Source organism: Neolamprologus brichardi, chromosome 7, assembly GCF_056152115.1.
Source record: "Neolamprologus brichardi isolate AB-2024 chromosome 7, ASM5615211v1, whole genome shotgun sequence".
Classification (NCBI taxonomy): domain Eukaryota; kingdom Metazoa; phylum Chordata; class Actinopteri; order Cichliformes; family Cichlidae; genus Neolamprologus; species Neolamprologus brichardi.
Genome location: NC_142110.1, coordinates 55,087,950 through 55,104,097, shown reverse-complemented (window position 1 = coordinate 55,104,097; position 16,148 = coordinate 55,087,950). Strand labels below are relative to the sequence as shown.

General features: G+C 40.5%; 1 protein-coding gene across 2 annotated transcripts in view; it reads right to left on the bottom strand.

The window, feature by feature from the left end:
- The window catches only part of arsb (arylsulfatase B), a 39,209-nt gene extending 23,061 nt beyond the window's left edge, over positions 1 to 16,148 (bottom strand). For both annotated transcript variants that reach the window (XM_087843893.1, XM_006796899.3), the window contains exons 1-6: positions 15,691 to 16,148; positions 13,160 to 13,346; positions 11,654 to 11,844; positions 11,036 to 11,243; positions 8,491 to 8,734; positions 7,295 to 7,365 (exon numbers count right to left, since the gene is read on the bottom strand). In XM_087843893.1, coding sequence (XP_087700019.1) covers positions 7,295 to 7,365; positions 8,491 to 8,734; positions 11,036 to 11,243; positions 11,654 to 11,844; positions 13,160 to 13,346; positions 15,691 to 15,957 — 1,168 coding nt within the window. In that variant the 5' untranslated portion in view covers positions 15,958 to 16,148. The remainder of the gene's footprint in view (positions 1 to 7,294; positions 7,366 to 8,490; positions 8,735 to 11,035; positions 11,244 to 11,653; positions 11,845 to 13,159; positions 13,347 to 15,690) is intronic.

The following is a 16,148-nucleotide window of genomic DNA, read 5'->3' as shown; positions in this document are numbered from 1 at the left end:
GGATGTCTTCGGAAACCAAATGAGAAGGTAGACATCAGCATACTTGACAATCACAGTCGGTATCAGGTGAAGGGTGTGAAAATAAATGTACTAATAACAGACTCTTTTGTGCTGCAAAATCTGCAGTGAAATAGAACAGTTTAAATAAACAAACCCCATGAAAATCCCTCCTGTTCAAGAACAAAAGTTGGTTTTTTAAAATGTATACATTTCTGCAAACACACAGAACTTTGGGCCTGGAGGAATTTGACAGATACGGTGGTAATGTGGTCGACTCAGCACCAGTCTTCCATGTTTGCCAAGTATAATGAATAATGTGCTGTTAGTGCAGTTGTGCAGACACAAAGATGGCACAGAAACAAGGGTCACAGTTACCAATGAGCACATTTTTATCAGTTTCACAGGGCAAAAGTAAATAACTGATCTTCCTTTTGATGGTGTAGAAATATCTGCAGCTTCCCGCCATAAAGTATTTTTAGTGATGGGAATAGCGGCGTTACAAGTAACAGCGTTACTAATGGTGTTACTTTTTTCAGTAACGGGTAATCTAACTAATTACTATTCCTATCGTTTCAACGCCGTTACTGTTACTAACAAGAAAATGCGGTGTGGTCGCGTTACTATTTTTCAACAAACAGATGGTTGAAGCTGTGTTCAGCTCACCGCATCTTATATCAGCTACAGCTTTAAACAGCTGCACGCGCTCCTGCGGGCGGCAATCACTTTCTGGTAGACGATCACTTTTTGGCACAACAGCTGAAGCTAAGGGGGCAAAACAATCGCATGAATGCTGCTGTTTGACTGTCGACCAATCAAAAAATATTATATGGCGACATGACATTTGGTTGTTTAGGAAGAGGGGGAAGTTTTAGGAGTGAGTGAGTTAGTGAGAGACAAGTGAGAGAGAGGGAGAGTGAGAGAGAGAGATTTGTGACGTTTAGCGTGTTTGGAATGTGTAGTTAGTGTGTAGTATTGTGGATAGTTTTGTGTTGTGTGTCAGAACAATGAGGTGACTGCTGTCTCCAGGTAACAGGCTGTGATGTTTTCCTTTATAGTGGACAGAAATAATTTGTGTGTCATCTTATTGAATGCAGAACAGCTGATTGTTATGTAAATAGTTTGAAATGGTTATTTAAAAAAAAAAAAAAAAAAAAAAAAAAGGGGGGGGGGTAAAAGGTAAATGGCTGCAAATAACTTTGTTTGCAAGACTTGTGCATAGGATTTTAAAATTGACAATTTATATTTGCATTTAAAGTTATGAAATATGATTCAATAAACATGTTTGTGGTTCTTACAGTAAAAGAAATTTCTACTTTTTCTACTCAGATTTTATGTTTTTTGTCTGATTTTAGATCAATTGTTTTAATACAGTATGTCAAAATGAAAACATAACTGTAAATTCCGGCACGTGAGGTTGTGCTGAAAAGGATGATACCAAACAAGGCAAATAAATAGTTTTTAAAGGTGAAATGTAGAGGAAATATCAAAAGTAGTCAAAAATGGCCAATTATACCCTGGAGCCCGGAGGGGTAAACTTTTTTTTAAAGTAACGCAATAGTTACTTTTCAAGTAACTCAGTTACTTTTTTGAAGTAGTAACTAGTAACTATAATTAATTACCCTTTCAAAGTAACTTGCCCAACACTGAGTATTTCTAACCCTTATGGAAAATGTCTCCCAGAAGCGAGTACACATCTCCGCACCTTCAAACACAGGAGATCTGGCCTTCTCAGGTTCATACTGCTGTTGACCCCAACAATATGGTCCTGGTTAGACAGATTTGCAAGTCATTGCAGCCTCCTAACGCTGTCAAAAACAAGCATGTCCTTAACATTCTTCACATAAAGAGAAATCCGCACCCACACAAAGCCAAAGTTCCCCATCGGGGCTTGTTTAATAGAGCCAATCCCGCCGCAGCAACATGAGTGAGGGAATTAAAACATTTCCGATCTCAGCGTTTTTGCGACCACATGATAAAAGCTTGAATGAATTGAATGAATTCTTCGCTGATCGTTGTGCGAATGACGTGTGGGTATCTCAAACACTTCCAAATGCAGAGCTAAGCTGCTCAGCTCATCTCAGATCGGCATCGCTCACATGGTTGCGTAAGAATGGGGTATTCAGATTCAGATGTGAACACCGTTATGTAAGCAGGTGATTAATGATCGACAGGTTTGATTAATTATGCTGCGCACGAGCTTCTTCTTCCATTCTTAAAAAGGGACTGGACCTCAAACCCCAACAGATTGCCCGCAGTGTGCACATGTCCATTTCTTACATTCATTCTTTGCAGGACAAAGGAGGCTGCACTCATCTGGATCCACAGCAGGATGACACACAAACAGGAGGAAGGGAGGGAGGGAGGAACAGTGGGAAGAGACCCCGAGTGAGCAAGAGAAGTTTCTAGAGGGAGAGCTGAGGAGTGATTTAAGGCTTGGGTCAAGTCCAGGAATCGTTCTCTCAGCAAGTGAGAAGTTCAGGGACCCCTCTGTGACCCATTTAGCCACAATCCTTTTACTCACAAAGTGACAGCAAAGAAGATTTTGAAAAAGAGACTTGAAAGGAGTGAAAAAAAGAAATGAAGGAAAAAAGTCTTTTCATGAGCTAAATAGAAAACACCCCCCAAAAAAAAAAAAGCATGAAGAGGAGAAGGAGAAAGGAAAGGAGAGGAGAAGGAGAAAGGAAAGGAGAGGGATGTCTCAAAGAGGGGCTGGGTTATAATAGGAAAGAAGAAAAAGGGGAAAAAAGAGAAGAATTTCAGCCTGGAAGGGAGGGTGGGTGTCAAAGCGGTGGCCGACAATAAACTTTCAAACATAAAACATGAGGTTGAAAGCTTGTAAAGCAGTGCTTCCCTTATCAAGCCAAAGATTTAAATGTTAATGACCACCAGTAAACTTTGAGGGTAATTTGAGCAACACTGGCTGAAGCTGTACAAACAGCCCTGTTTCAAAACAGACAATAAATCACTGTTTGGATTTTCTGGAATTATTCGTTTAAACAGGTTTGTGAATGAGGGATTTTATTAAGTTAAAGCTTCATTTACCAATATTTGTATTTGTATTTCTTCCTCTCAGCTTGGTGCAACCAACTATTACAGCTTTCACATTACATTTTTTCAATGATTGTTTTTGTGTCTTTAAGCTCCTTGTTTTGGTTTGACAATCAGCAACTTTAAACTTTTGTTACTCTAGTTCAGTACAAGAGGCCCTGATAAACTCAAAGTATACTCCCTGCTCAGCAATAAACAGCCCACCAAAGAGATCAGCAACCAGTTCATCTGAGCCCACGCTTGCCCCTAAAGGACTGCTGATGGATGCTAATATTGTTTTGTTTTCTTCCTCATTTTTGACGTCTACTACACATCATTAAAGACAGAACATACTGTACTTTGTAAAAGTCCTGAGCCATCCTTTATTTCTTTATATTTGGCTTCCAAGGACCTAATTTGGTACTTGATAGTTATCTTGAGCAAAAGTTCTCCAAACTTTCAGAAGGTCTTTCAAAGTTTTCTTAGGATATTGTCTGCTTTTTAACTCATTTTCAGTCTAATCCTGTACACTGCCATTTTAGAAACACACTGCAGGCAGTTTAGTGTCACGTCTAAGCCTAACCTGCATGCTTGTGTACTGAGGGATGAAATGTTTCTTAATTAAGCCACCTAACACTGACCTATCAGTCAAGGATGAAAAAGACATCTAACTCGAGGAATAAATCAGTATTGTATGAACATGCAACAGACAACTTAGCAAAGAACCAATTTTTAATTGGCTCTTTCAGCACTCTGTTACTGTCAGCCTGTCACAAAAACAGTTTGCTTTCACTACTTAAGTTGAATCTAAGAAAAATGCCAAAGACCAAACAGTTTGACAGGCATTAACTGACAAAAACCTGCCAAACCTTGGCATGGTGTGCAGTGTTCCTTTAAAACAATTTGAGGAAAAGACAAGTAGGACAAAATTATAAGAATTAGGCTTTATGGACATGACTTTCAGATATTGTTCATCTGCTGTACACAGTTTAAGAAATAACAATTAAAACAAACAAAAACAAAACAAAAAACATACAGAGACCTAACACAGGACCAGAGCAAAGCATCTGTCTTCAATTCACCCATCTACTGTTCACTGAAACCTTATCAGAAATGGTCTCAATGGAAAGATGGTTGTCAAAAAGCCATTCTTAAGGAAGGCAAGCAGAAGACTGGGGATGCCAAACACACAAGAAGTGGACTAAAAATCAGTGCCAACAGGTCTTATGGGATCATGAATTCTAATTTCAGTCAGTAGACGTCGACAGTAGAGGCCCGTGAGTTTATACGCTCATCTGTAACACATGGTTGAGGCTCTTTCATGGTTTTGGGCTGCATTTCATTCAGACTTTTGTCTGTTCCATCAGATTTTCATCCATTGTGCAATACCATCTCAAAAGTACCTGATTCACAATGGCTTCTTTTCAGCGTGACATTGATAGCAGATATACTGGCAATACAGTAAAAGCATACCTGGAAATACACATGCACACGCACACACACACACACACACACACACATACATCAGTCATGGATTGGCCTCCCCGGGGCTCGTAACTCAACATTATTGCCGCACTTGCATCATCTTGACAGAGAACGGAACAAACAGGGACTCACTGGTGAGCATTGAGGCCTGGTCCAACACACCCACTAGAGAGTCGCTAATGTAGATAAGTGAACATGATCCCCCACCAGTGAACACCAAAAGGTGCCCTTAAACCTGAAATTAAGCCCAGATCTGTGCAGTGCTTAGCTGACTTGAAATACGGATTGACGTCGAACACTGAAAATCTCATATTAAAGCAGGCTGACGTTCATTGTTGAATATGGACTCAGGAAGGAGCGTGACTTGTACAAACTCTAAAGGACTGCTGTTTAAAGAAATCCAGATAATATTTTGAAAAGCCCCTAATACATAAGACTACTGTTTGTTTCACATGTGTTTGATCAACATATTAATATCTGTCTGGTACATCTGTGAAGCTTTTCAGTCCCAAAAAAGTTTGCAAAAAAGAAACAGAGAGCAACCAAGGCTGAGTTGGTAGAGTGTGCTGTCCAGTAATAGCAAGGTTAGTGGCTCACGTTGCAGTTCCTCCACACGTCTGCGTGTCCTTGGGCAAGAAACTAAACCCAAAGTTGCTCCCTATGGCAGGACGGCACCTTGTAGGTCTCTGCTGCTTTAAAAATGCTGTAGGAGAAAGACTTTAGAGCACTTTGGAAAAACCACCAAGGTTAAAAAGGTGCTATATAAGCAGGATTTTTATTTATTTTTTTACCATTTCAGTCCCCTTGGACCTTTACTATTTTTAAATGTGTAACTGAAGTGTAGTAAAAGTCAGAAAGCATGGCCCCAGATAACTGCCCTGCTACCTCCCCAGAGATGGAAGCGGTTTGGTCCACTAAATATTAAGTGGTTTAAACAAGGATGAGTCCAAAAAAAAAAAAAGCAGTCCCATAGCAGATTTCCTGTAAAACCTCCCTACAATCAGAGGTTAAAGAGCGAACACCCGCCCTGCCCTCTAACATCAGCTTTCTCAGATTTCCTCCCTGGCGACTGATTACAGTGTCAACAGTGAATGATTAGAGTTTCACCCCGGTGTTATCAGCATTCCTCAGAAGAAAACAAAATATCTGTTATATACGAAACAGTGAGGGAAAAAAACTGGATTCAGCTAATCTTAAGATTCCAAACACTCTTTACAAACCTAACAACAATTTCAAACACTCTTTTTGCTTTATTCAAATGTTATACAAGACTCTGTTCTAAGGTCTAAGCTCAAACAATGATCCTTTCATACAGGCTTAATGAGAAAACACAGCAGAATTACATTGTTAGTAAGAAAAGGAGAACATATCCTACACTGCAAGCACACAGGGGAGGAGGAGGTCAGTGCATGAGGTTTTCATCATCTTAAGCCTTCACTGGCATGTGAATTATGACTAAGAGTGTTTAAGCTTGCCTGTGTGAGTTTCATCCTCAGTACACAAGCATGCAGGTTAGACTTAGCCGTGACACTAAACTGCCTGCAGTGTGTGATAAACAGATGATCTGCCAGGCAGCCTGCAGTCCACCTTTGACCCAATGTGAGCACACTCCAGATACCCATGACCCTGCACAGGACGAGCAGACTGATTTACAGCAGCGCCGCTTAAGAACAGCTAAAATCCATATCATGATTACCTGTCACATTTATTGCAATAACAGGTCAGCCATCCATCTACGTTCTTTACTGCTTATTCAATTCAGGGTCGCTGGGGAGCAACATATACTCTAGCTGTTATAGGGCAAGAGGTTGGGCTGCACCAGACCTGTCACCAGTTCGTCACAGGGCCCATCACTTCTCTTAATTACTGTTTTTTTTTTTTTTAAATGCAAGTGAATGTAATTAATCTGCATAACATTTTAATTATCTGCACTGTGCAGAAAATAAAATAATTTAACATAATTATTGTATTATAAAGAGTTTCGTGGATCTTTGGAAGCTCATTTCTAGATCTGTATCTTTTTTCATTAGCTCTACCAAAATAGTTTTGAATGATAAAAAGGTCAAAATAGTCACATCCACTGGTCAGCTGGGACCTTTCTCTGTGGGGCTTGCCTGTCTCAGGGTATTCTCTCCCACAGCTCAAAGACACAATTATACGATGTGTTAGCCCTTTGATCGACTGGCAACCAGTCCAGGGTGTACCCTGACCTCACGCTATGACAGCTGGGATAGACTCCACCTATCTGGAGACACCAAACTGAATAAGCAGTGATGGTCAGTTTATACTTTCTATTTTTTTTTTTATGAATCATATACATTCAATTTAGCTTCACTGAAGATTTTCTTCTGTGGTCATTCCCCACCAGTGGGGTCATCCCACCAGTCCTTTAAACCAACACTATTGTGATTAGCTGCACCCTCATAAACAAAAGCTTTAATAAACAACAGGTAGGTGGAGCTTCTGTGCTCACAGTCGAAGCAGTGTTTCCAAGTTGATCATATCAGGGCTATCTGATATTTATGACATCATACATGTAGCTGTTTAGCAGCTTCCCCAAAGCAATGCCTACTCTCATGAATTTTCAATGGATTCATTCTAAGTTCATGACAATGTATCAGCTTGTTGAATGACTTACTCTACCTTTAGGGAAAGGCATAATTGACTTTAACAATGGATATTCTGTGAAATCAGCCGTTTGCATTAATTGAGAAAATTTTCAGACATACTGAAAAAAAGATTTCCAATAACGTTAAAGTGGAAAAAAGACATGTGAACTTACATGGAGCAATGTCATAATACAGAGGGTCGATGTTGTGCAGCAGCTCCAGTCTGGGTGAGGCAAACCCTTTGCTGTAAGATAAAAGCAGTGTTGCACTTCAATAAGAGAACACACAACCAACACGCCACGCTGACTCATGTGCTGTGAAACCCACCAGGATCTGTAAATCTGAAGCAGCTGGCTGTTGCTCACCAGGCGGTCATATGCGCTGACCGCACTCCACCACAGAGAAAACGCACCACTTTCTCTGACCACACTGACTGATAACACAACTGAAATAAGTCTCACCCTCTCACTGGGTGCTTCTCTGTTCTGGGCCTTCGTTTGGTTTACGTTTCCCAGGCCGTGCTGCCGGGGCTGCTGTTTTCTGCAACTGGGACGTCCAATTAAAACACAATGAAAGCAGCGTTTTGTGCCCTGTAGTGCTGCTCACACGGCCGTGCCAGCAGCTGGTGGTCAGCTGACACGCAACGGCCAATCGAGTCAAGTGGAGGCTGCGAGTAGTAGTTTGCGGTCCTGGCTAAGCCTCGATTTTCTGCCGGGGCTCTGCTGTAGCCCTCAATTTCACCTCTTTCACTGTGTCCGCATTTAGTTTACAAATATAATGTGTCAGTCAAATGGGACACAGTGACAGCTCGCCTCACATGGAAAGCACATCTGTGGTCTGCAAGCTGCTCCGTGTGACTTATCGATTTACTAATAGCTGCTTTGCAAAGTTCTCCAAAACACAAGAGGTCATCCAGACGTTTAATTGAATATATTACATTTAACAAAATTGCATCATCTCAGGCATGTCCTGACATAAAAGGATTTGCAGCAAAACAAATTAGCTGATCTAACAGGAGGACAGCTTAATTTTTAGTCTGAAGCAAAGCTGGGGGGGGGCAGAACAGAGGGATGGACGGACTACAGATTTGTGTGAGAATGACTGATGCAATTTCCTTCTCTTTGAGCTCTCAATGCCACAGCAACAAAGGGCTTATTGAAGAAGCAGGGGCTCCTACGAGAAGAAGACAGAGGTAGCTGGAGAGTGCGAGCATGGGGCGGGGGTGGGGGAGGGTCTGAAAGGGGCACAAAGAGAGGGCAAGCTGTCGAACTTAAGAGCTGGTATCACTCACAAAAACCCTCCAGGCTACAGCCAACTTCCCCCTCAAATCCTGTGACAGATCTTGACAGTAAAAAACGGCCCAGCTCACCTGATCGCGTTCCACACATCGAAGCCGTCCAGCGGCTTCGTGCCTGTGGTGCTTCCTCCTGCCAGGCCGACAAGTGTAGGCAGCCAGTCGGAGATGTGGATGAGCTCACGGTTCACGGTGCCCGGCTGTTTCAGTAACGGGCTGGCAACAAATCCAACTCCTCGGACTCCTCCTTCCCATAGTGACCACTTCCTCCCTCGCAAAGGCCAGTTGCTGCCACCAGACAGCGTTTGACCTCCATTATCTGAAACAACCACAGGGGCAAAAGGTATGAAGATCATTTGTAGATACTGAAACAATGTTCAAAATTTCCCAGAGTCTGGATTTCATATATGTTCAGGTTCCAGTGTCACTCTGTCAGTCTGTGGAAATTTGGTTTCTGAATGTTGATTGTACATCAGCCAAACATTTTATATTTCCAGCAGACATGTGGGAAACCATAAAAATGAATTTAAAGGTGGAAAACCCATCTAAGCGATATGTGCTCAGGTTTTGATGAGTCAAATACTCTTTAAGCAAATGCATAAAGAAGTTGTTTTCTTTCTTCTTTTTTTTTTTAAAGGCAAAAAGGAAACTCCTATCACCTGATAAAACTTTATCCAGTCAGCTGATATCCTTCCACTTTATGTTACCTAATTAAAGTGAGCTGAATCATTGATCACTGTATGCCAATAAGGCAAACTGTGACTGTAGCACCAACTGTAGCCTTTAACCTTATAGCAAATGGACAACATCAATAAGCCGCAACATTACAAAGTTTCACAGCTGACACAATGTAATGTGCCAATTTGCTATGGGGGCTACACAGGGTTTTATTTTGTTGTTGTCAATTTCAGATGTGTGACATATAGTCATGTGAAGAACAATCTTCTATAGATTTCATTGCAAATCTATGAATTTTGTTTTGTTTTTTAATAGAACTGCATAAAGTCCAGTGATCAGCAGTTATTGGGAAACTTCATGTGGTGCTGAGCTAAAGTCAAAGCATCATTAAAGTCATTAGGGATTCATGTACTCTGTAACATGACTGTAAAAATTCAATGGCAATCCATCCAAGCGATGAAGGATTTCAGTTTGAACAACCAATGAAGCAGCTGTCAGTGCACTCCCCAGGGCTGCTATTGCTGAAAACAAGTGATCAGCTGAGACATTAAAACAACACGCTGATGTTGTCTCACTGTCTGACAAATACACCTATAAAATATCCAACCATTACACAAGTGCACACACAGGCGGTTAGACTGTCATCATCCCAATAAGCAGATCCAGTATAAATACACTTGACCAGTCACATCCAGGCAAGGCTCCCCTTTCACAGGCAAAGTGTCATCCAAGTCCAGGAAGTAGTCTGTGTCGATTCCCGAACGGTTTTTGGAAAAGACCGTCTGCTTCTTAATGTCTTTTCAAGCTGCTTCGCCTCTCTACAGGCCAACTCTGTCTTTCCCAGCTCCCCCAAAAGGTCCCTTCATCCTCCTTGCTCATTTGCTTACAGTAAATTCCCAGTGAGGCTGTCAGTTTACAGAAAATGTCATCATAAAGGAAACTCAAAGTCCAACCAAACCAAATTCTGCCAATTCTGTCCTGTTAAGCTTAGTCAGTGATAACAGCTTGACCAGGATGAATTCAAAGTGTGAGCTGGAAATGTGACTAACCAAACAACTGATAAGCCTTCTTTCAGTAAGTTATAGTTAAACATTTATCTGGTCAAATCACAGATTACATAAGCTCTGCACCACATTTACACAGAAGCAGGAAGTACTCTGAGTTTTTCCACTGCTTCAGATCAGCAGAGTCAGTGTCTGCCCAGCATATGGTTGGCTCAATCCTCACAATCACAGCGAGCCAAATGTGTAAAGGAACAATGAAACAGGCCACCTACCGTAGCCCACCACAGGCATAAAAACGCTCACACTTTACTTTCACAGCATTGTTCCTGTCTTCTAATTACCCTTTAAAAACACAAAACCCCCTAAAAATAACCCTCAAATGTAGTTACCTACTTCAGATGCAAATCATTAGATGTTCCACGTGTGGAAACCTGCGAGCAGGCACAGGTTTAAATGATGTGGTTTATGGCCCGTCTTGGCCACATTACGTTCTTCATCAAAGGTTTATTAGATGTTTTTCCTTTGTCTTTTTCTCGGTGAGTTGCCTGTAGAGCTCTACACGAAGACATGAGCTAAGAAAAGTTTTCCTTACTTCTGTCAGCCGGCAGTGACGTTTGAACAAACATAGCAAAACACCGCCCTCTAGTGGGCATCCGCAGAAATACATCTGTCAGCCAAGCCAACTTAAAATAAATAAATCTGGGACATTTGAGATCTCTTTCAGCTCGTGGAGACTGATTTCAATATCATGGAGTCAATTTTGGGATTACATGAAGAGATAGAAGGCACTGAGACACAGCTCTAATTAGTACTCAGCTATATAATGCATTTATTTCTAAAAAAAAAAAAAAAACAACTGTAAAACAAATAGTGGTTTATCTAGCATCTTAGTTTAAAAAACCCAAAAAAACAACAACAACTAATAATTAAACTCATACCAGTTGAGAACACAAGGACCGTATTGTTCCAGAGTCCTTCTTTCTGTAAAGCCAGGGTGATGTTGCCCACCGCCTCATCCATAGCTGACACCATGCCAGCGTAGAGCCTGCGATTGGTGTCTGTGATAAAACTGTAGGGAGTCACGTAGCGCTCTGGCACCTGCAGGGGTGCATGGACCGCCTGCAGCGCCACATACATGAAGAGTGGCTGAAAGAGAGGGAAACGGGGGACAGAACATTCATACTGCTGTCATTACAGACGTTAAATGTCGTCCCCCCCCCAAAAAAAACCCCACAGTTGTGATATTACTCCAAATGAGAGGCTGAGCTAAAAAAGCTTAAAGAAAAAATAAAGATAATTCTTGGATGAGATTAAAATAAATTTAAAAAATAAAAAAATCAGCATTTAAAAATCAAGCGTAACATTAGTTCTGGTAACTGCCAAACCCTGCCAATCAGCTGGTATCAGTGCCAGCATACATCATCTGATATCTGAGCTGATAACCTTCTATACATGTTAAATCTAGGATTGTGATTAAGATAACTAAGGTTAAATCTAAGATTTAGTTAGGCTAGCAGTTTCACAGTTAATGTATGTGATGAGATGTTGTGTGTCACCTTTTGAGAGTTGTGTCTTTCAATGATGCTGATGGCCCTCTGGCTCAGCAGCTCAGTTGAATAGACCCCTTTGTATCCTGTTGCGACGTCTTCCCCATCTCTAAGGTCCATTGCACAGCGGCTCAGGTTCAGTGAGGGGCTTTGATAACAGCGGAAGTGAGTGAAGTAATCCTCACTACCTGTCAGGTAACCTGTGGCACACAGTGGGTAATCAATACATTAAAAACAGCTTTAAAAACAATGAAAGCACAGTCATGTATGGTAATTTATCCTGTTATTCTTTATATGTTCATTATATCACTTTATATAGTGAGATGGCAAAAAACAAATGAATATTAAATATTTATTACATAGTTATTCTTCTTCTCTGTAAGCTACATATTCACTGTCCATTACAGACACTATTAGCAAAATTTACACGTAATGTCGCCGTTTGTTTTGAGGTCGGCTACGACACAGAATTTTTATCATTCGTAAAGATCTGAATGTGACAGAAATGATTCCCAAAAGCCACATAGATACTGATAATTCTGGTACTGGCAGTTTATATAGTACGTGTCATTCAGACGTGTGTGTATATTGGGTAGTTTGAGAAGAGACGGACGTGATCTATGAGACTACGATCAAGATGGCAGATAAATAATGACACTAGTTTTGTTAGGCTTTAAATATAGATGGGAAAAGTACTGTATGTGCTCAAAAATTAAAAACAAAAATCATTAAATACATAATATTATTTAAAAATAATGCAAAATGTCTATAATACTGTTCAACCTCTGGACCAGGAGTATAGGGAAGCATTTTTAATAGTTGCAGTTTTTTAATTTCTTTAAAAAACAAAAAGACTTAAATTCTCAATTTGACTTTTACTGGGATAAACAAAGGCTATAATAAAAATGCTGTAGTTGTAGTCAGCTACTGAGGAGCGCATTTCACATGTGAAGAAATTGCAGACTTTGGCATGACACACAGCGAGCAATGCAGCAAGTGGTTAGGAAATAGTTTCCTCAGCAGAGGTATACGTGTTGATTTGTCAACAAAATTATGAAAAAAAAAAAAAAACAAAAAAAACAAGATGGCTAAACCTTCGTAAGAACAGTCCTCCCTTAAGGCGCTATGCTCTAGTCCAAACGGTGCTTTTGTCCTCCACATGTTTAGAACTGGATTTATTCACTTAACAGTGTCCTCTTCAGTGAAGTCAAACATCTTCATCTAAGCCCTCTTCAGTTTTTAGCATGTGGCCTTAGCATCTAAGGTGTCAGAATTAATTATTGGGGTGAACAAAAACATTGCATTAACTTTTGGGTAACTTCACTTTTAATACACAATCTTCTATTTTTACTTCAAATGCAAAAGATTAAAATGTATCATGAAGGTGACGTGTAACTAAGGCAATCGTAAGTTATTATGTGCATGATTTTACACAAAGATAAACATATGAGCTGTTACTGAGTAGCATTCATGCAAAATGTGCTCCGTGAAGTGTTTCTTCCACATTATACAAACCAAGGTACGTGTCAAAGCCACGGCGTGTGGGCAGGCAGTCTTTCTTGTACATGCCCAGGTGCCACTTGCCAACCATGTGTGTGGCATACCCCGCCTCCTTCATGAGCTGAGGCAGCAGTTTCTCATCCAGAGGAACGCAGTAAGGCTGGCAGGGCCAGATGATCTGGTGCTGCATACCGGTGTGGATCTGAAGTTTAAAGACAAATACAAACAGTTAAGAAGAAATCTGCAATTTAGTAAAAAAGGGAACAAACTCATTAAAAAAAACAGAAAAGAGGAAAACAACAGCCTTTGTGGTGGCGATGACTCAAACAGAAGTTTCAAAATAAATGTCCTGACTTTGTCTTGTTGTTCTCCTTTCCATCAACATCTATAATAATACGTACTTCCCTAGAAAGACTCCATTAAAATAAAGTTTACAAATCCAAAGCAGAGCCTGTAGGAAGACTGTTCTCATCATGCAGCGAAGGGTCCTCTATGATTGGCTTAACCAAATTTCACATTTGATTTACATGAAGAAAAAAAGACTATTGTTTAGAAGTGTTGGTTATAATAATGGGGATTGTTCTTTACAGGAAAGACAATTTAACATGCATAAACACCAAATAATGCCACGAAACATGTGATGTTAACATCGGACATAAAAGTGTTAGCTCGCTAGCTAGCTGGAATCACAATGGCTGCCATCAGTGACTCTTCATGCTACTGAATGCAAATTCTTTGGTGATCTTTCCACTTTTGTTGTGGGTGGATGTGCAGCTTACGCCTTTATGAAGGCCAGCAGGGAATGACTCCTGCGGTTAAAAAAAAAAAAACACATCTGGTTGCATTAAAGTTTACAGTGGGGGAAATAATTATCTCATCCCCTGCTGAATTTGTAAGTTTGCTCACTTACAAAGAAATCACAAGTTTCTAATTATTATGATAGTTTCAATTTAAAGGAGAGAAACAATATCAACCAAAAATCCAGAAAAAACAACAAAAAAACCCCAAAAAAAACCACATTACTTAAATCTGTAAATTGAGTTGCATTTCACTGAGTGACCTACAACCTAGCCAGAATTCTGGCTCCCACATCCTGATCTCGATTCTGTCCACAGAATCGATCACCTGTTCATTAAATATGCTGTTATCGATCCGTGAAGATGACACAACAATGACTTAAACTGCAGTATGTGTTAAAGACATAAAGACCTGGATGACCTCTAATTTTCTGCTGCAGATAAAACTCTAAAAAGCTTAGAGACATGTTATCTAACCAGATACTTACTCTGGACGGCATTACCTTGGCCTCCAGTAACACTGTGAGGAATCCTGGAGTCGATTTTGCTCAGGATTTGTCCTCCAATGTCCATATTGAACAAATATGTACTTTCTTTAAGTTGTGCAATATTCTCTAAAATTAAAACATCCATCTAAGAGTGATGCTGAAGACACTAGTTCATGAATTTGTTACTTCTTGGGTGAACTATTATAATTTCTTATAATCAGGCTGTCATAAAAACTCAATGAAGAGCCTTCAGTTAATCCGAAAATGCTGAAGCAAGAGTCCTGACAGGGACTAGAAAGAAAGAGCAGATTTCTCCCACATTGGCTTCTTTTTACTGGCTCCCTGTTAAATTCAGAATTCAATTCTAAATCCTTCTGCTCACATACAGGTCTTGAATAATCAGGCCACGTCTTATCTTAAACACCTTAAACACCAAGTAGAATGGGAACTCTTTCCCTCAGCCCCTCCTTCTGTGGAACCAGCTCCCAGTTAGGATTCATGAGACAGACGGCCTCTCTACTTTAAGATTAGGCTTAAAAGCTTCCTTTAGAGGAGTTGACTTTAACTCCTCTGTTAGCTGTGCTGCAATAGGTCTTAGGCTGCTGGGGGCTTCCCATGATGAGTGTTCTCGCTTGAGATGCTTTGTTATCAACCATTTGCTATGCCTTTAATGCAGCCACCATCAGTTGTGGTCTCTCAGTCTTCAGTTTAGCAGGAGAGATTCTGTAATCTTCCACTTTAGTCATTTTTGTGTGTGTGTGTGTGTTTTTTTTTTTCAGACCTTTGGTTGTTGCCAACTTGGCCACTTTATTCTGTCTTTTTAGAAAAGCAGATTGTTGATTTGACCACTCCTGAAGCTTTTGCTCCTCTCGTCACTAATATGGCATTATGTTGCATAAATATGCTTATGTTGTGGACAAAATATAAAACATGCGTCACTGTCCAAATACTTATTACCTGACTCTATATCGATGTCCGTCTTTTATTTATTTTTAAGCCTACCAAGTAACTAATGTGATATTTACCAACTCGTCGAATGAAGTGACAATAATGATTCTAAAATATTGGAATAGATTTATTATTTTTGTTCCCCTGTATGCGTTTGTGCCCATTTCACTTAACACCTCTTAAAATCGTTTACACCGGTAATTTGTGTCAGAAAAATGAAGAATTAAGTTCAGATCAGGACTGGTTGGCTTATTGGTCATTAAGAAATATCGACTGTATTTAAACTATCTTTATAACCAGTCTGTGTTCTCACCTGATACCTCCCGGTCATGAGCTGGTTCCTGGAGGGGGTGCACAGAGGCTGCACATAGTAGTTCTCCAGGCGGACTCCTCCGGCCGACAGCTTGTCCAGGTTTGGCGTCCTGATCTCGGAGCCGTGGTAGCCGATATCGTACCAGCCGAAGTCATCAGCCAGGATAAACACGACGTGAGGCTGCCGAGCCGCTAAAGTTTGAGCTAAATTTACTATGAAAGTCGAGGCAATGATCCAGTAAACCGCCTTGCCATTACCTTCAGTCATCTTCTTATTTATCACCTCAATGGGACAGTTTTTTTTCCGTCAAAGTCAAACAGGAAGTCGGTACAGCCGCGTTTAGCTAACCAAGAAAGAGTAAAGTAGCACCAGCTGTTCATTAGTTATTGTAACTAATGAGGTGTCAGTGTAATGATTACACACATCAATAATGAACGACGCACTGCAGCTAACTTTCA